Genomic DNA, 14,478 nt, shown 5'->3' with positions numbered 1-14,478 from the left:
CGTGTCGTCGTCACTTTAAACACGTGAGGTCGGAAATACAAAGTGATGAAGAGCGATTTTCTTCTGCAGGTCCAGAGGTTTTCCCGGCGAAGTCCTCGTGGTCAGAGTCAGAATCACGTGGAAACTGAACTAAAGACGAACTCCAAACCCGACGTGTGACGACGTGTGAAGCACAGAGAGAAACTGGAGAGGGACGACGAGGGGGGGGGCGCGGGGTCGGAGGTCACACGGGGTTTTTCTTCTACTGCGGCAGGACTTTCAAGATGGCGTTCACCTCCTCGGCGACGGTCGTCAGGGCGAACTCGAACTGGTCCTGAGAGAGAAAGAGAAAGAAGAGAGACAGAAAGAAAGAAAGAGGGAGGAGAGAAGAGAGAGAAGAGAGAGGAAAGAGATGAGAGAGAAAAGAGGGAAGAGAGAGGAGAGATGAGAGAAGCAAGAGAGAGAGAGAAAGAAAGAGGGAGGAGAGATGAGAGAAGAGAGAGGAGAGAAAAAAGAGAGAGGGGAGAGAAGAGGGAAGAGAGGGAGGAGAGAAGAGAGAGAAGAGGGAAGAGGGGAGAGAGAGAGAGAGAGAGAGAGAGAGAGAGAGAGAGAAGAGAGGAGAGAGAAGAGAGAAGAGAGAGAGAGAGAGAGAGAGAGAGAGAGGAGAGAGGAGAGAGAGAGAGAAGAAGAGGAGAGAGAAGAGAGGAGAGAGAAGAGGGAGGAGAGGAGAGAGAGAAGAGAGAGGAGAGAGAAGAGAGAGAGAGAGAAGAGAAAAGAGAGAAGAGAGAGGACAGAGAAGAGAAGAGAGAGAAGAGAGGAGAGAGAGGAGGGAGGAGAGGAGAGAGAAGAGAGAGAGAGAGAGAGAGAGAGAGAGAGGAGGAGAGAGAAGAGAGAGAAGAGAGAGAGAGAAGAGAGGAGAGAGAGGAGGGAGGAGAGAGAGAGAAGAGAGAAGAGAGAGAGAAGAGGGAGAAGAGGGAGGAGAGAGAAGAGGGAGAGGAGAGTCAGTGTGTTTGTGAGTCAGACTCTTTATTGTCACATTTCTATGATTATTTGGAGATGAATTCGTGTAAACTTCTGTAAAATCATCAGAGTCAAATAAACAAAGCACAGAACAAAAGTGTAATGTTCTGTGTAAGACTCCGTGTGCCCCAGGGCAGCTGTGACTCCAGAGGGAGAGCAGCAGTGACGGACAGCGGGGTTGTGTGAGCGGACATTTACTCACTGCAGAAGAAACCAGGACAAACCTTAGTCTGGACCATCCCCGGTCTCTGGTCCCTCAGATGTTCCAGTGTGGCGGCGATGTCGATCTCTTTGGCTCCTGTCACACAAATCACATGATCATGACGACGATGACGATTATTATTTTATGATTTGTGTAAAAGGCCGTTCACACCAAAGCCTCAAAAAACGCCTTGACGCCTTTTCATTTGAGTTCAGACGCCCCCGACGCTCGTGTCTTTGACGTCGCGGACAAACGGGAGAAAAATACTTGACGCGCGTCCGTTGCCCTGGAAACAAGAGCCCGGTCCTGGACTTTTCCCGAAACAATGTCAGACCAGACTGAGAGACTTTAGTGTTTTTATGACATGAAACATCAGCGACTGGAGCGTGTTTATATTTATACTCCACTAATGACACTGGATCAGTCCTGGTCTAGTCCTGGTCTAGTCCCGGTCTAGGTGTGGTTTAGTCTCGGTCTATTCAGGGTCTAGTCCTTGTTTAGTCCCGGTCTAGTCCTTGTTTAGTCTCCGTCTAGTCCTGGTCCAGTCCTGGTGTAGGCAAGGCAAGGCAAGGCAAGTTTATTTGTACAGCACAATTCGTACACAAAGTAATTCAAAGTGCTTTACAGAATAAGAAATACATTAAAATCATAATAAAAACAAATCAAAACATAAATAATCATGAAGATTAAAATTAAAAAATAGAGACATAAATTGGAGAGAAGAGTGCGGAATGAAAACCTTTCAGTTATTTGCACAGTTAAACAGAAATGTTTTGAGTCTGGATTTTAAACAGCGTCACAGAAGAGTCTGTCTCACATGTTCAGACTGTTCCAGGTTTTAGCTGCATGAACCTGAAACTCTGACTCCCCTTGTTTAGTCGTGACTCTGGGCACCAGCAGGAGGTCGGTCCCTGAGCTCCTCAGAGTGCGAGATGGTTCATATGACACTAACATGTCACAGATGGACTTTGGTGCTCGGCCATGGAGACACTTGTACAAACAGAGCTGCTTTAAAGTCTATTCTCTGAGGCACAGGAGCCAGAGCAGAGACCTGAGCACAGGACTTATGTGCTCGTACTTCCTAGTTCGAGTCAGGACCCGAGCTGCAGCGTTCTGGATGTTCTGGATGTTCTGGATGTTCTGGATGTTCTGCAGCTGTCTCACAGCTCGTTTGGAGAGACCAGTGAGCAGACCATTACAGTATCTAAACCTACTGGAGACAAACGCATGGATAAGTTTCTCCAAGTCTGATTTAGACAGTAAACCCTTTGATTTTTGCTATGTTTTTTTTAGATGGTAAAAGGCTGCAGATGTTATTGATTTTATGTGACTGTTAAAGTTCAAGTCTGAGTCCATTATTACCCCTAGATTTCTTGCCTGATTTGAAGGTTTTAGAGAGAGAGACTGGAGGTGACTGCTGACACTGTCCCTTTGTTTCTGTGGACCAAACACTATGACTTCAGTCTTGTCAGAGTTTAGCTGGAGAAAGTTTGTTTTGCATCCACACACTGATCTGTTGGATGCAGTGACCAAGTGACTCCACTGGTCCATAGTCTCCTGCTGCCAGAGAGACGTAGATCTGAGTGTCATCTGCATAATTGTGGTACGACACGTTATTGCTGCTTATTAACTGGCCTAATGGCAGCATGTAGAGATTGAACAACAGGGGGCCCAGGATTGACCCCTGAGGCACCCCACAGGTCAGGGCCATGTCATCTGAGACACAGTTTTCCAATTTCAAACAAAATACTTCCTGTCTTCTAGATAGGACTTGAACGAGTTTAGTACAGTACCAGAGATGCCCACCCAGTCCTCTAGTCTCTGTAAGAGGATCCCATGATCGACAGTGTCAAAAGCAGCACTCAGATCTAACAGGATCAAGACTGAGACTTTGCCTGCATCAGTGTTCAGGCGGATGTCATTTGTCACCTTGATAAGAGCAGTGTCAGTGCTGTGGTGGGCTCTAAAACCTGACTGGAAAACATCAAAGGAGTTGTTCATTTGGAGAAAGTTCGTAAGCTGTTGGTAAACAGCTTTTTCAAGGACTTTGCCAAAAAACGGCAGATTTGAGAGTAGTCGTTGAGTAGTCCTGGTTTAGTCCTGGTCCAGTCCTGGTCCAGTCCTGGTGTAGTCCTGGTTTAGTCCTGGTGTAGTCCTGGTTTAGTCCCGGCCTAGTCCTGGTTTAGTCTTGGTCCAGTCCTGGTGTAGTCCTGGTCCAGTTCTGGTTTAGTCCTGGTGATCGTCTTGGTGATTGTGGTGTTTATATTTATTCTCCGTTCATGTTTGTGGTTCTGGTTCTGGGGTTTTTCTTCCTGATAATAACGTCGCTGCGTCTCTGGATACTCGTCCCTGATTGGTCGACGCTGTGGGTCTGACGCGAAAAGTTCAGCATTTTCAACTTCTTGACGCTGACGCCTCGGACGCGCCGCAAAAACGCAGGACGCTCTAGACGCGCGTCCACATCGACTTTACATAGAAACCGGACGCTTTGACGTGAACGAACCTTAAGATTCATTGAAACAGAATCATCGTTTCAGTACAAAGTTGTTTAAAGTCACTCTCACCTTTGGCCATTTTGTTCAGGACCATGTCGACGAGGATGTAGGTGCCGGTCCTGCCCGCGCCGTCACTGCAACACAACAACACACAACGTCACACAACAACACACAACAACACACAACAACACACAACAACAACAACAACACACAACAACAACAACACACAACGTCACACAACAACAACAACAACAACAACACACAACAACACACAACAACACACAACAACACACAACGTCACACAACAACACAACAACAACAACAACACACAACAACACACAACAACACACAACAACACAACAACAACAACAACACACAACACGACATCATATTATATCACACAATATCACATGACATCACATGAGATCATATGAGATCTCAGATACCAGAGGTAACATTTAAAGAGGGAGTATTTCTCTGGAGTATTTCTCTGGAGTATTTCTCTGGAGTATATATCTGAAAATATATTTCTGGAGTATTTTCTTGGAGTATTTCTTTGGAGTATTTCTTTGGAGTATTTCTCTGGAGTATTTATCTGGAGTATTTCTTTGGAGTATTTCTCTGGAGTATATATCTCTGGAGTATTTCTCTGGAGTATATTCTGGATATTTCTCTGGATTTCTGGAGTATTTCTCTGGAGTATATTTCTGGAGTATTTCTCTGGAATATTTCTCTGGAGTATATCTCTGGAGTATTTCTTTGGAGTATATATCTGGAGTATTTCCCTGGAGTATATTTCTGGAGTATTTCTCTGGAGTATATTTCTGGAGTATTTTCTCTGGAGTATATATCTGGAGTATTTCTCTGGAGTATATATTTCTGGAGTATTTCTCTGGAGTATTTCTCTGGAGTATATATCTCTGGAGTATTTCTCTGGAGTATATATCTGGAGTATTTCTCTGGAGTATATATCTGGAGTATTTCTCTGGAGTATATCTCTGGAGTATTTCTCTGGAGTATTTCTTTAGAGTATTTCTCTGGAGTATTTCTCTGGAGTATTTCTCTGGAGTATATATCTGGAATATATTTCTGGAGTATTTCTTTGGAGTATTTCTTTGGAGTATTTCTCTGGAGTATTTCTCTGGAGTATATCTTTGGAGTATTTCTCTGGAGTATTTCTCTGGAGTATATATCTCTGGAGTATATATCTCTGGAGTATTTTCTGGAGTATTTCTCTGGAGTATTTCTCTGGAGTATATATCTCTGGAGTATATTTCTGGAGTATTTCTCTGGAGTATATTTCTGGAGTATTTCTCTGGAGTATTTCTCTGGAGTATGTATCTGGAGTATTTCTTTGGAGTATATATCTGGAGTATTTCTCTGGAGTATATATCTCTGGAGTATATTTCTGGAGTATTTCTCTGGAGTATATTTCTGGAGTATTTCTCTGGAGTATATATCTCTGGAGTATATTTCTGGAGTATTTCTCTGGAGTATTTCCCTGGAGTATATATCTCTGGAGTATATTTCTGGAGTATTTCTCTGGAGTATATATCTCTGGAGTATTTCTCTGGAGTATATATCTGGAGTATATATCTCTGGAGTATTTCTCTGGAGTATATATCTGGAGTATTTCTCTGGAGTATGGACTTTTCTCTGGAGTATATATCTGGAGTATATATCTCTGGAGTATATATCTGGAGTATTTCTCTGGAGTATATCTCTGGAGTATTTCTTTGGAGTATTTCTCTGGAGTATTTCTTTGGAGTATTTTTCTAGAGTATTTCTCTGGAGTATTCTTTGAGTATTTCTCTAGAGTATTTGTCTGGAGTATTTCTTTGGAGTATTTCTCTAGAGTATTTCTCTGGAGTATATTTCTCTGGAGTATATATCTCTGGAGTATATTTCTGGAGTATTTCTCTGGAGTATATATCTCTGGAGTATATTTCTGGAGTATTTCTCTGGAGTATTTCCCTGGAGTATATATCTCTGGAGTATATTTCTGGAGTATTTCTCTGGAGTATATATCTCTGGAGTATATTTCTCTGGAGTATATTCTGGAGTATATATCTCTGGAGTATTTCTCTGGAGTATATATCTGGAGTATTTCTCTGGAGTATATTTCTGGACTATTTCTCTGGAGTATATATCTGGAGTATTTCTCTGGAGTATATATCTGGAGTATTTCTCTGGAGTATATCTCTGGAGTATTTCTTTGGAGTATTTCTCTGGAGTATTTCTTTGGAGTATTTTTCTAGAGTATTTCTCTGGAGTATTTCTTTGGAGTATTTCTCTAGAGTATTTGTCTGGAGTATTCTTTGGAGTATTTCTCTAGAGTATTTCTCTGGAGTATATTTCTCTGGAGTATATATCTCTGGAGTATATTTCTGTAGTATTTCTCTGGAGTATATTCTCTGGAGTATATATCTGGAGTATTTCTCTGGAGTATATATCTGGAGTATTTCTCTGGAGTATATCTCTGGAGTATTTCTCTGGAGTATATATCTGGAGTATATATCTCTGGAGTATTTCTCTGGAGTATATCTCTGGAGTATTTCTTTGGAGTATTTCTCTGGAGTATTTCTTTGGAGTATTTCTCTGGAGTATTTCTCTGGAGTATTTCTCTGGAGTATTTCTCTGGAGTATATTTCTCTGGAGTATTTCTTTGGAGTATTTCTCTAGAGTATTTCTCTGGAGTATATTTCTCTGGAGTATTTCTCTGGAGTATATTTCTGTAGTATTTCTCTGGAGTATATATCTCTGGAGTATATATCTGGAGTATTTCTCTGGAGTATATATCTGGAGTATTTCTCTGGAGTATTTCTTTGGAGTATTTCTCTGGAGTATTTCTCTGGAGTATTTCTCTGGAGTATTATCTGGAGTATTTCTCTGGAGTATATTCTCTGGAGTATATTTCTGGAGTATTTCTCTGGAGTATATATTTCTGGAGTATTTCTCTGGAGTATATATCTGGAGTATTTCTCTGGAGTATTTCTCTGGAGTATATCTCTTTGGAGTATTTCTCTGGAGTATATTTCTCTGGAGTATTTCTCTGGAGTATTTCTCTGGAGTATATTTCTCTGGAGTATTTCTCTGGAGTATATTTCTCTGGAGTATTTCTCTGGAGTATATCTCTGGAGTATTTCTTCTGGAGTATTTCTCTGGAGTATTTCTCTAGAGTATTTCTCTAGAGTATTTCTCTGGATATTTCTCTGGAGTATTTCTCTATTTCTCTGGAGTATATTTCTCTGGAGTATTTCTCTGGAGTATTTCTCTGGAGTATTTCTCTAGAGTATTTCTCTGGAGTATATTTCTCTGGAGTATTTCTCTGGAGTATTTCTCTGGAGTATTTCTCTGGAGTATTTCTCTGGAGTATTTCTCTAGAGTATTTCTCTGGAGTATTTCTCTGGAGTATTTCTCTGGAGTATTTCTCTGGAGTATTTCTCTTAAGTTTTCACTCTAACACGTCACATATTTCGATGTTCCTTTCATTGTGTTGGAAATTCTATATTTGCCCAAAACAACGTCATTAACATGTTTTATAAGTTTCACTTTCATTTCTGACACTTTTCTCCCTGCACTAAGTCACTCCCCTTTCAGAACATCATCACAACACAATCAGAGTACATCCCACTAAAACTACTGCAGTTATTGTGCGTGTGTGTCTCTGTACGTGTGTGTGTGTGTGTGTGTGTGTGTGTGTGTGTGTGTGTGTGTGTGTGTGTGTACCTGCAGTGTACGATGATGGGGCAGGAGCGTCCGCGGTAACACTTGTTCACTTTCCTGAAAAACAAAAACTCCAAAGTTACGAGCGAAAAACCAAAGAAACCTGAAAACTGAGAAAGAGAAAGAAGAAAAAGAAGAGAAAGAAAGAAGAGAATAAACCTGATCAGAAAGAAGAGAAAGAGAAAAAGAAAAAGAAAGAGAAAGGGAGATGAAAATATTAGTTCACAACAGCACAAACCGGATCTAAACCAGGATTAAACCAAGTGCCGATCTCGACTGAACTAAAGGGAAAAGGAGCTGGAAAACTGCCACTTCATGACATCACAAGGTGGAACAGAGCGTTTGGATAATAAAGAGTTACTCAAACATGTGAATGAAACAAAACACAACTCCAGGTCTGTTTTTGACGATGAAACGACATTAGAACACGATTTAAACCTCACAAGAGTCAGTTTTGTGTAATAAAGGAGCTTTAAAGAAAACACCCTCTTCTTCCTTCTCTTCTTCCTCTTTCTCCTCTTCTTCCTCTTCCTCTTCTTCCTCGTCTCTAAACTCAGACTTTGACTTTGACTTTTTTCTGTTCACTCTGTGATTTTTCAGGCCTGACGTCGACTCACAGCAGGACACTGTTCTGATTCTGTTTCATGAAGGAACCAGGACTAAACCAGAACTAAACCAGGTCTAAACCAGGTCTAAACCAGGTCTAAACCAGGTCTAAACCAGAACTAAACCAGGTCTAAACCAGGTCTAAACCAGGACTAAACCAGAACTAAACCAGGACTGAAAAAGAACTAAACCAGAAGTAAACCAGGTCTAAACCAGGTCTAAACCAGGACTAAACCAGAACTGAACAAGAACTAAACCAGAACTAAACCAGGACTGAACAAGAACTAAACCGGGACTAAACCAGAACTAAACCAGGTCTAAACCAGGACTAAACCAGAACTAAACCAGAATTGAACAAGAACTAAACCAGGACTAAACCAGGACTAGACCAGGACCAAACCAGAACTAAACCAGGTCTAAACCAGGACTAAACCAGGTCTAAACCAGGTCTAAACCAGGACTAAACCAGGTCTACACTAAACCAGAACTAAACCAGGACTAAACCAGGACTAAACAAACCTCAGATGTGTATCAGATGCCATCCCCATGTGTGTCAGGTGCCCTCCCGTGTGTGTGTGCGTGTCCCTCCCGTTGTGTGCCTGTCCCTGTCTCATGTGTGTGCGTGTCCCTCTCGTGTGTGTATGTGTCCCTCTCTCGTGTGTGTGCGTGTCCCTCCTTGTGTGTGTGCGTGTCCCTCCCGTGTGTGTGCGTGTCCCTCCTGCGTGTGTGCGTGTCCCTCTCGTGTGTGTGCGTGTCCCTCTCATGTGTGTGTGTGTGTCCCTCTCGTGTGCGTGCGTGTCCCTCTCGTGTGTGTGTACGTGTCCCTTTTGTGTGTGTGTGCGTGACCCTCTCGTGTGTGTGTGCGTGTCCCTCTCATGTGTGTGTGTGTGTCCCTCTCGTGTGCGTGCGTGTCCCTCTCGTGTGTGTGTACGTGTCCCTTTTGTGTGTGTGTACGCGTCCCTCTCGTGTGTGTGTGCGTGACCCTCTCGTGTGTGTGCTTGTCCCTCTCGTGTGTGTGCGTGTCCCTCGTGCGTGTGTGTGTGTCCCTTTTGTGTGTACGTGTCCCTCTCGTGTGTGTGCGTGTCCCTCTCGTGTGTGTGCGTGTCCCTCTCGTGTGTGTGCGTGTGTCCCTCCTCTCGTGTGTGTGCGTGTGTCCCGTGTCGTGTGTGTGTGTGTGCGTGTGTCCCTCTTGTGTGTGTGCGTGTCCCTCCTCTCGTGTGTGTGCGTGTGTATGTGCCTCTCGTGTGTGTGTGTGTGTGTATGTGCCTCTCGTGTGTGTGTGTGTCCTCTCGTGTGTGTGCGTGTCCCTTCCGTGTGTGTGTATGTGCCTCTCGTGTGTGTGTGTGTGTGTGCTCTCGTGTGTGTGTATGTGTGTGCCTCTCGTGTGTGCGTGTCCCTCTCGTGTGTGTATGTCCCTCTTGTGTGTGTGTCCCTCCAGTGTGTGTATGTGCCTCTCGTGTGTGTGTGTGCGTGTCCCTCTCGTATGTGTGTATGTCCCTCTCGTGTGTGTGTGTGTATGTGCCTCTCGTGTGTGTATGTGCCTGTCGTGTGTGTGCGTGTCCCTCCTCTCGTGTGTGTGTATGAACCTCTCGTGTGTGTATGTGCCTCTCGTGTGTGTGCGTGTCCCTCCTCTCGTGTCTGTGTGTATGTCCCTCTCATGTGTGTGTATGTGCCTATCATGTGTGCGAGTCCCTCTCGTGTGTGTATGTGCCTCTCGTGTGTGTGCGTGTCCCTCCTCTCGTGTGTGTGTGTATGTCCCTCTCGTGTGTGTGTATGTGCCTCTCGTGTGTGTGAGTCCCTCTTGTGTGTGTATGTCCCTCTTGTGTGTGCGTGTCCCTTTCGTGTGTGTGTATGTGCCTCTCGTGTGTGTGCGTGTCCCTCCTCTCGTGTGTGTGTATGTCCCGCTTGTGTGTGTGTATGTCCCTCTCGTGTGTGTGTGTGTGTGTCCCTCTCGTGTGTGTGTATGTCCCTCTCGTGTGTGTATGTGCCTGTCGTGTGTGTGTGTATGTCCCTCTCATGTGTGTGTGTATGTGCCTCTCGTGTGTGTGTGTGTATGTCCCTCTCTCGTGTGTGTGTATGTGCCTCTTGTGTGTGTATGTGCCTGTCGTGTGTGTGTATGTGCCTGTCGTGTGTGTATGTGCCTGTCGTGTGTGTGTGTGCCTGTCGTGTGTGTGTATGTGCCTGTCGTGTGTGCGTGTCTCTCGTGTGTGTGTATGTGCCTGTGTGTGTGTGTATGTGCCTGTCGTGTGTGTATGTGCCTGTCGTGTGTGTGTATGTGTGTATGTGCCTGTCGTGTGTGTGTATGTGCCTGTCGTGTGTGTGTATGTGCCTGTCGTGCGTGTGTATGTGCCTGTCGTGTGTGTATGTGTCTGTCGTGTGTGTGTATGTGCCTGTCCGTGTGTGCGTGTCTCTCTCGTGTGTGTATGTGCCTGTCGTGTGTGTGTATGTGCCTGTCGTGTGTGTATGTGCCTGTCGTGTTGTGTATGTGCCTGTCGTGTGTGTATGTGTGTCGTGTGTGTGTGTGTATGTGCCTGTCGTGTGTGTGTATGTGCCTGTCGTGTGTGTGCGTGTCTCTCTCGTGTGTGTATGTGCTTGTGTGTGTGTGTATGTGCCTGTCGTGTGTGTATGTGCCTGTCGTGTGTGTGTATGTGCCTGTCGTGTGTGTATGTGCCTGTCGTGTGTGTGTATGTGCCTGTCGTGTGTGTGTATGTGCCTGTCGTGTGTGTGTATGTGCCTGTCGTGTGTGTGTATGTGCCTGTTGTGTGTGTCGTGTGTGTATGTCCCTGTCGTGTGTGTATGTGCCTCTCTCGTGTGTGTGTATGTGCCTGTCGTGTGTGTATGTGCCTGTCGTGTGTGTATGTGCCTGTCGTGTGTGTGTGTGTGTGTATGTGCGTGTGTGTATGTGTGTCGTGTGTGTGCGTGTCTCTCTCGTGTGTGTATGTGCCTGTCGTGTGTGTATGTGCCTGTCGTGTGTGTGTATGTGCCTGTCGTGTGTGTGCGTGTCGTGTGTGTATGTGCCTGTCGTGTGTGTATGTGCCTGTCGTGTGTGTGTATGTGCCTGTCGTGTGTGTGTATGTGCCTGTCGTGTGTGTATGTGCCTGTCGTGTGTGTGTGTCGTGTGTGCATGTGTGTGTATGTGCCTGTCGTGTGTGTGTGTGTGTGTCCTCTCGTGTGTGTATGTGCTGTGTGTGTGTGTGTGTGTGTGTATGTGCCTGTCGTGTGTGTGTATGTGTCTCTCTCGTGTGTGTATGTGCCTGTCGTGTGTGTGTATGTGCCTGTCGTGTGTGTATGCTGTCTGTGTGCGTGTGTATGTGCCTTTCGTGTGTGTGTATGTGTGCCGTCGTGTGTCGGTGTGTGCGTGTGTCTCTCTCGTGTGTGTGTGTGTCGTGTGTGTCTCTCGTGTGTGTATGTGCCTGTCGTGTGTGTGTATGTGTGTGTGTCGTGTGTGTATTGTCCCTCTCGTGTGTGTGTGTATGTGTCCTGTCGTGTGTGTGCGTGTCTCTCGTGTGTGTATGTGCCTGTCGTGTGTGTATGTGCCTGTGTGTATGTGCCGTGTCGTGTGTGTGTCTCTTGTGTGTATGTGCCTGTCGTGTGTGTGTATGTGCCTGTCGTGCGTGTGTATGTGCCTGTCGTGCGTGTGTGTATGTGCCTGTCGTGCGTGTGTGTATGTGCCTGTCGTGTGTGTGTATGTGCCTGTCGTGTGTGTGCGTGTCTCTCTCGTGTGTGTATGTGCCTGTCGTGCGTGTGTATGTGCCTGTCGTGCCTGTCGTGTGTGTGTATGTGCCTGTCGTGTGTGTATGTGCCTGTCGTGTGTGTATGTGCCTGTCGTGTGTGTGTATGTGCCTGTCGTGTGTGTGTATGTGCCTGTCGTGTGTGTGTATGTGCCTGTCGTGTGTGTGCGTGTGTTGTCGTGTGTGATGTGTGTCTGTCGTGTGTGTAGTGTGCTGTGTCGTGTGTGTGTATGTGCCTGTCGTGTGTGTATGTGCCTGTCGTGTGTGTGTATGTGCCTGTGTGCGTGTGTATGTGCCTGCTGTGTGTGTGTCTGTTGTGTCGTGTCGTGTGTATGTGCCTGTGTCTGTGTGTGTATGTGTGTCGTGTGTGTGTCGTGTGTGTCGTGCGTGTGTATGTGTGTGTCGTGTGTATGTGCCTGTCGTGTGTGTATGTGCGTGTGCGTGTATGTGCCGTCGTGCGTGTGTGTGTGTGTCGTGTGTATGTGCCTGTATGTGTATGTGTGTGTGTGTATGTGTGTCTGTGTCGTGTGTGTATTGTGTCGTGTGTGTATTGCCTGTTGTCGTGTGTATGTGCCTGTCGTGTGTGTGTATGTGTGCGTGTGTGTTGTGTGTCTGTGTGTGTGCGTGTGTGTATGTGCCTGTCGTGTGTGTATGTGCCTGTCGTGCGTGTGTATGTGCCTGTCGTGTGTGTATGTGCCTGTCGTGTGTGTATGTGCTGTCGTGTGTGTGTATGTCTGTGTGTGTGTCGTGTGTGTATGTGCCTGTCGTGTGTGTGTATGTGCCTGTCGTGCGTGTGTATGTGCCTGTTGTGCGTGTGTATGTGTCTGTCGTGTGTGTGTATGTGCCTGTCGTGTGTATATGTGCCTGTGGTTGCGTGTGTATGTGTCTGTTGTGCGTGTGTATGTGCCTGTCGTGTGTATGTGCCTGTCGTGCGTGTGTATGTGTCTGCCGTGTGTGTGTATGTGCCTGTCGTGTGTGTGTGTGTGTCGTGCTGTGTGCTGTGTGTGTATGTGCCTGTCGTGTGTGTGTATGTGCCTGTCGTGTCGTGTGTATGTGCCTGTCGTGCGTGTGTATGTGCCTGTCGTGTGTGTGTATGTGCCTGTCGTGTGTGTGCGTCAGACAGTTGTTTGGGAAAATGAGGCTGTGTCACGGCTCTTCTCTTTGGGCTCGGAGCGACGGAGAGCTGGAGTCAGGTGGATGAGAGGTTACCGTGGCAACAGCAGCAGACAGTGCGTGATGGAGAAGACGAGAGAGACGAGAGGATGAGAGAGGAAAGAGAGGATGAGAGAGACGAGTGGAGAGAGGATGAGAGAGGGATAGAGAGAGAAAGAGATAAGAGGTGAAGAGAGAGAGAAAGAGATAAAAGACTGAGAGAAGAGAGAGAGAGAGGATCACAGAGAGAGAGAGAGAGAGAGAGTGAAAGACGAGAGGAAAAGAAAAAAGGAGATGAGGAAGGACAGAAGGAGAAAGAGAGAGAGCAACTGTGTGTTTCTAAAGGATCAGATTTATACAGAGACTTCAGACCTGGTTTAGACCTGATTTAGACCCGGTTTAGACCAGATTTAGACCCGGTTTAGACCTGATTTAGACCCAGTTTAGACCAGATTTAGACCCGGTTTAGACCTGATTTAGACCCGGTTTAGACCTGATTTAGACCCGGTTTAGACCAGGTTTAGACCAGGTTCACACCAGGTTTACACCAGGTTTAGACCATGTTTAGATCTGGTTTAGACCAGGTTTTGACCCGATTTAGACCAGGTTTAGACCCAGTTTAGACCAGGTTTAGACCCAATTTAGACCAGGTTTACACCAGGTTTAGAATAAATTTTAACCAGGTTTAGACCCAGGTTAGACCAGGTTTAGACCCAATTTAGACCAGATTTAGACCAGGTTTACACCAGGTTTAGAATAAATTTAAACCAGGTTTAGACCCAGTTTAGACCAGGTTTAGACCCAGTTTAGACCAGATTTAGACCGTGTTTCCACCAGGTTTTTAATAAATTTAGACCAGGTTTCGGCCCAGTTTAGACCAGGTTTAGACCAGGTTTAGACCCAGTTTAGACCCAGTGAAGACCAGGTTTAGACCAGGTTTAGACCAGGTTTAGACCCAGTTTAGACCCAGTTTAGACCCAGTTTAGACCAGATTTAGACCATGTTTACACCAGGTTTAGAATAAATTTAGACCAGGTTTAGACCCAGTTTAGACCAGGTTTAGACCAAATTTATAGCTGGTTTAGACTAGGGTTAGACCTGGTTTAGACCAGGTTGAGACCAAGTTTAGACATGATTTAGACCAGATTTAGACCAGGGTTAAACCAGGTTTAGACCAGGCGTAGACCTGGTGTAGACCCGGATTAAACCCGGTTTAGACCAGGGTTAAACCAGGTTTAGACCAGGTGTAGACCTGGTGTAGACCTGGATTAAACCCAGTTTAGACTAGGGTTAAACCTGGTTTAGACTAGGGTTAGACCTGGTTTAGACCGGGTTTAGACCTGGTTTGGACCAGGTTGAGACCAAGTTTAGACTCAGTTTAGACCCATTCAGTGGGCGCCTTCTAAAACAGATGACACTTTATAGTTCTCAATGAAATCTAACAAAAATATGTCAAAACAGTAAAAATACTGATTCAACTAAACACACACGTGAGAACACAAGTCCTGGTTTAGTCCCGGTTTAGTCCTGGTCCAGTCCTGGTCTAGTTCTGTGCATTTGGCTGAGT

General features: G+C 45.5%; 1 protein-coding gene across 1 annotated transcript in view; it reads right to left on the bottom strand.

Moving 5' to 3' along the window:
• Positions 1–206: 206 nt before the first annotated feature.
• LOC110174215 (receptor-type tyrosine-protein phosphatase N2-like) overlaps positions 207–14,478 on the bottom strand; it is a 101,110-nt gene continuing 86,838 nt past the window's right edge. The window contains exons 20-23 of the mRNA XM_055151416.1: positions 7,426–7,479; positions 3,766–3,830; positions 1,224–1,297; positions 207–313 (exon numbers count right to left, since the gene is read on the bottom strand). Of these exons, the coding sequence (XP_055007391.1) occupies positions 242–313; positions 1,224–1,297; positions 3,766–3,830; positions 7,426–7,479 (265 nt within the window). The 3' untranslated portion in view covers positions 207–241. The remainder of the gene's footprint in view (positions 314–1,223; positions 1,298–3,765; positions 3,831–7,425; positions 7,480–14,478) is intronic.

The sequence above is a fragment of the Boleophthalmus pectinirostris genome, unplaced genomic scaffold, assembly GCF_026225935.1.
Source record: "Boleophthalmus pectinirostris isolate CB_2022bp ecotype Guang Dong unplaced genomic scaffold, ASM2622593v1 HiC_scaffold_16, whole genome shotgun sequence".
NCBI classification, from domain to species: Eukaryota; Metazoa; Chordata; class Actinopteri; order Gobiiformes; family Gobiidae; genus Boleophthalmus; species Boleophthalmus pectinirostris.
The sequence above is the reverse complement of the archived record's forward strand: the minus strand, read 5'-3'. Positions and strand labels throughout refer to the sequence as shown.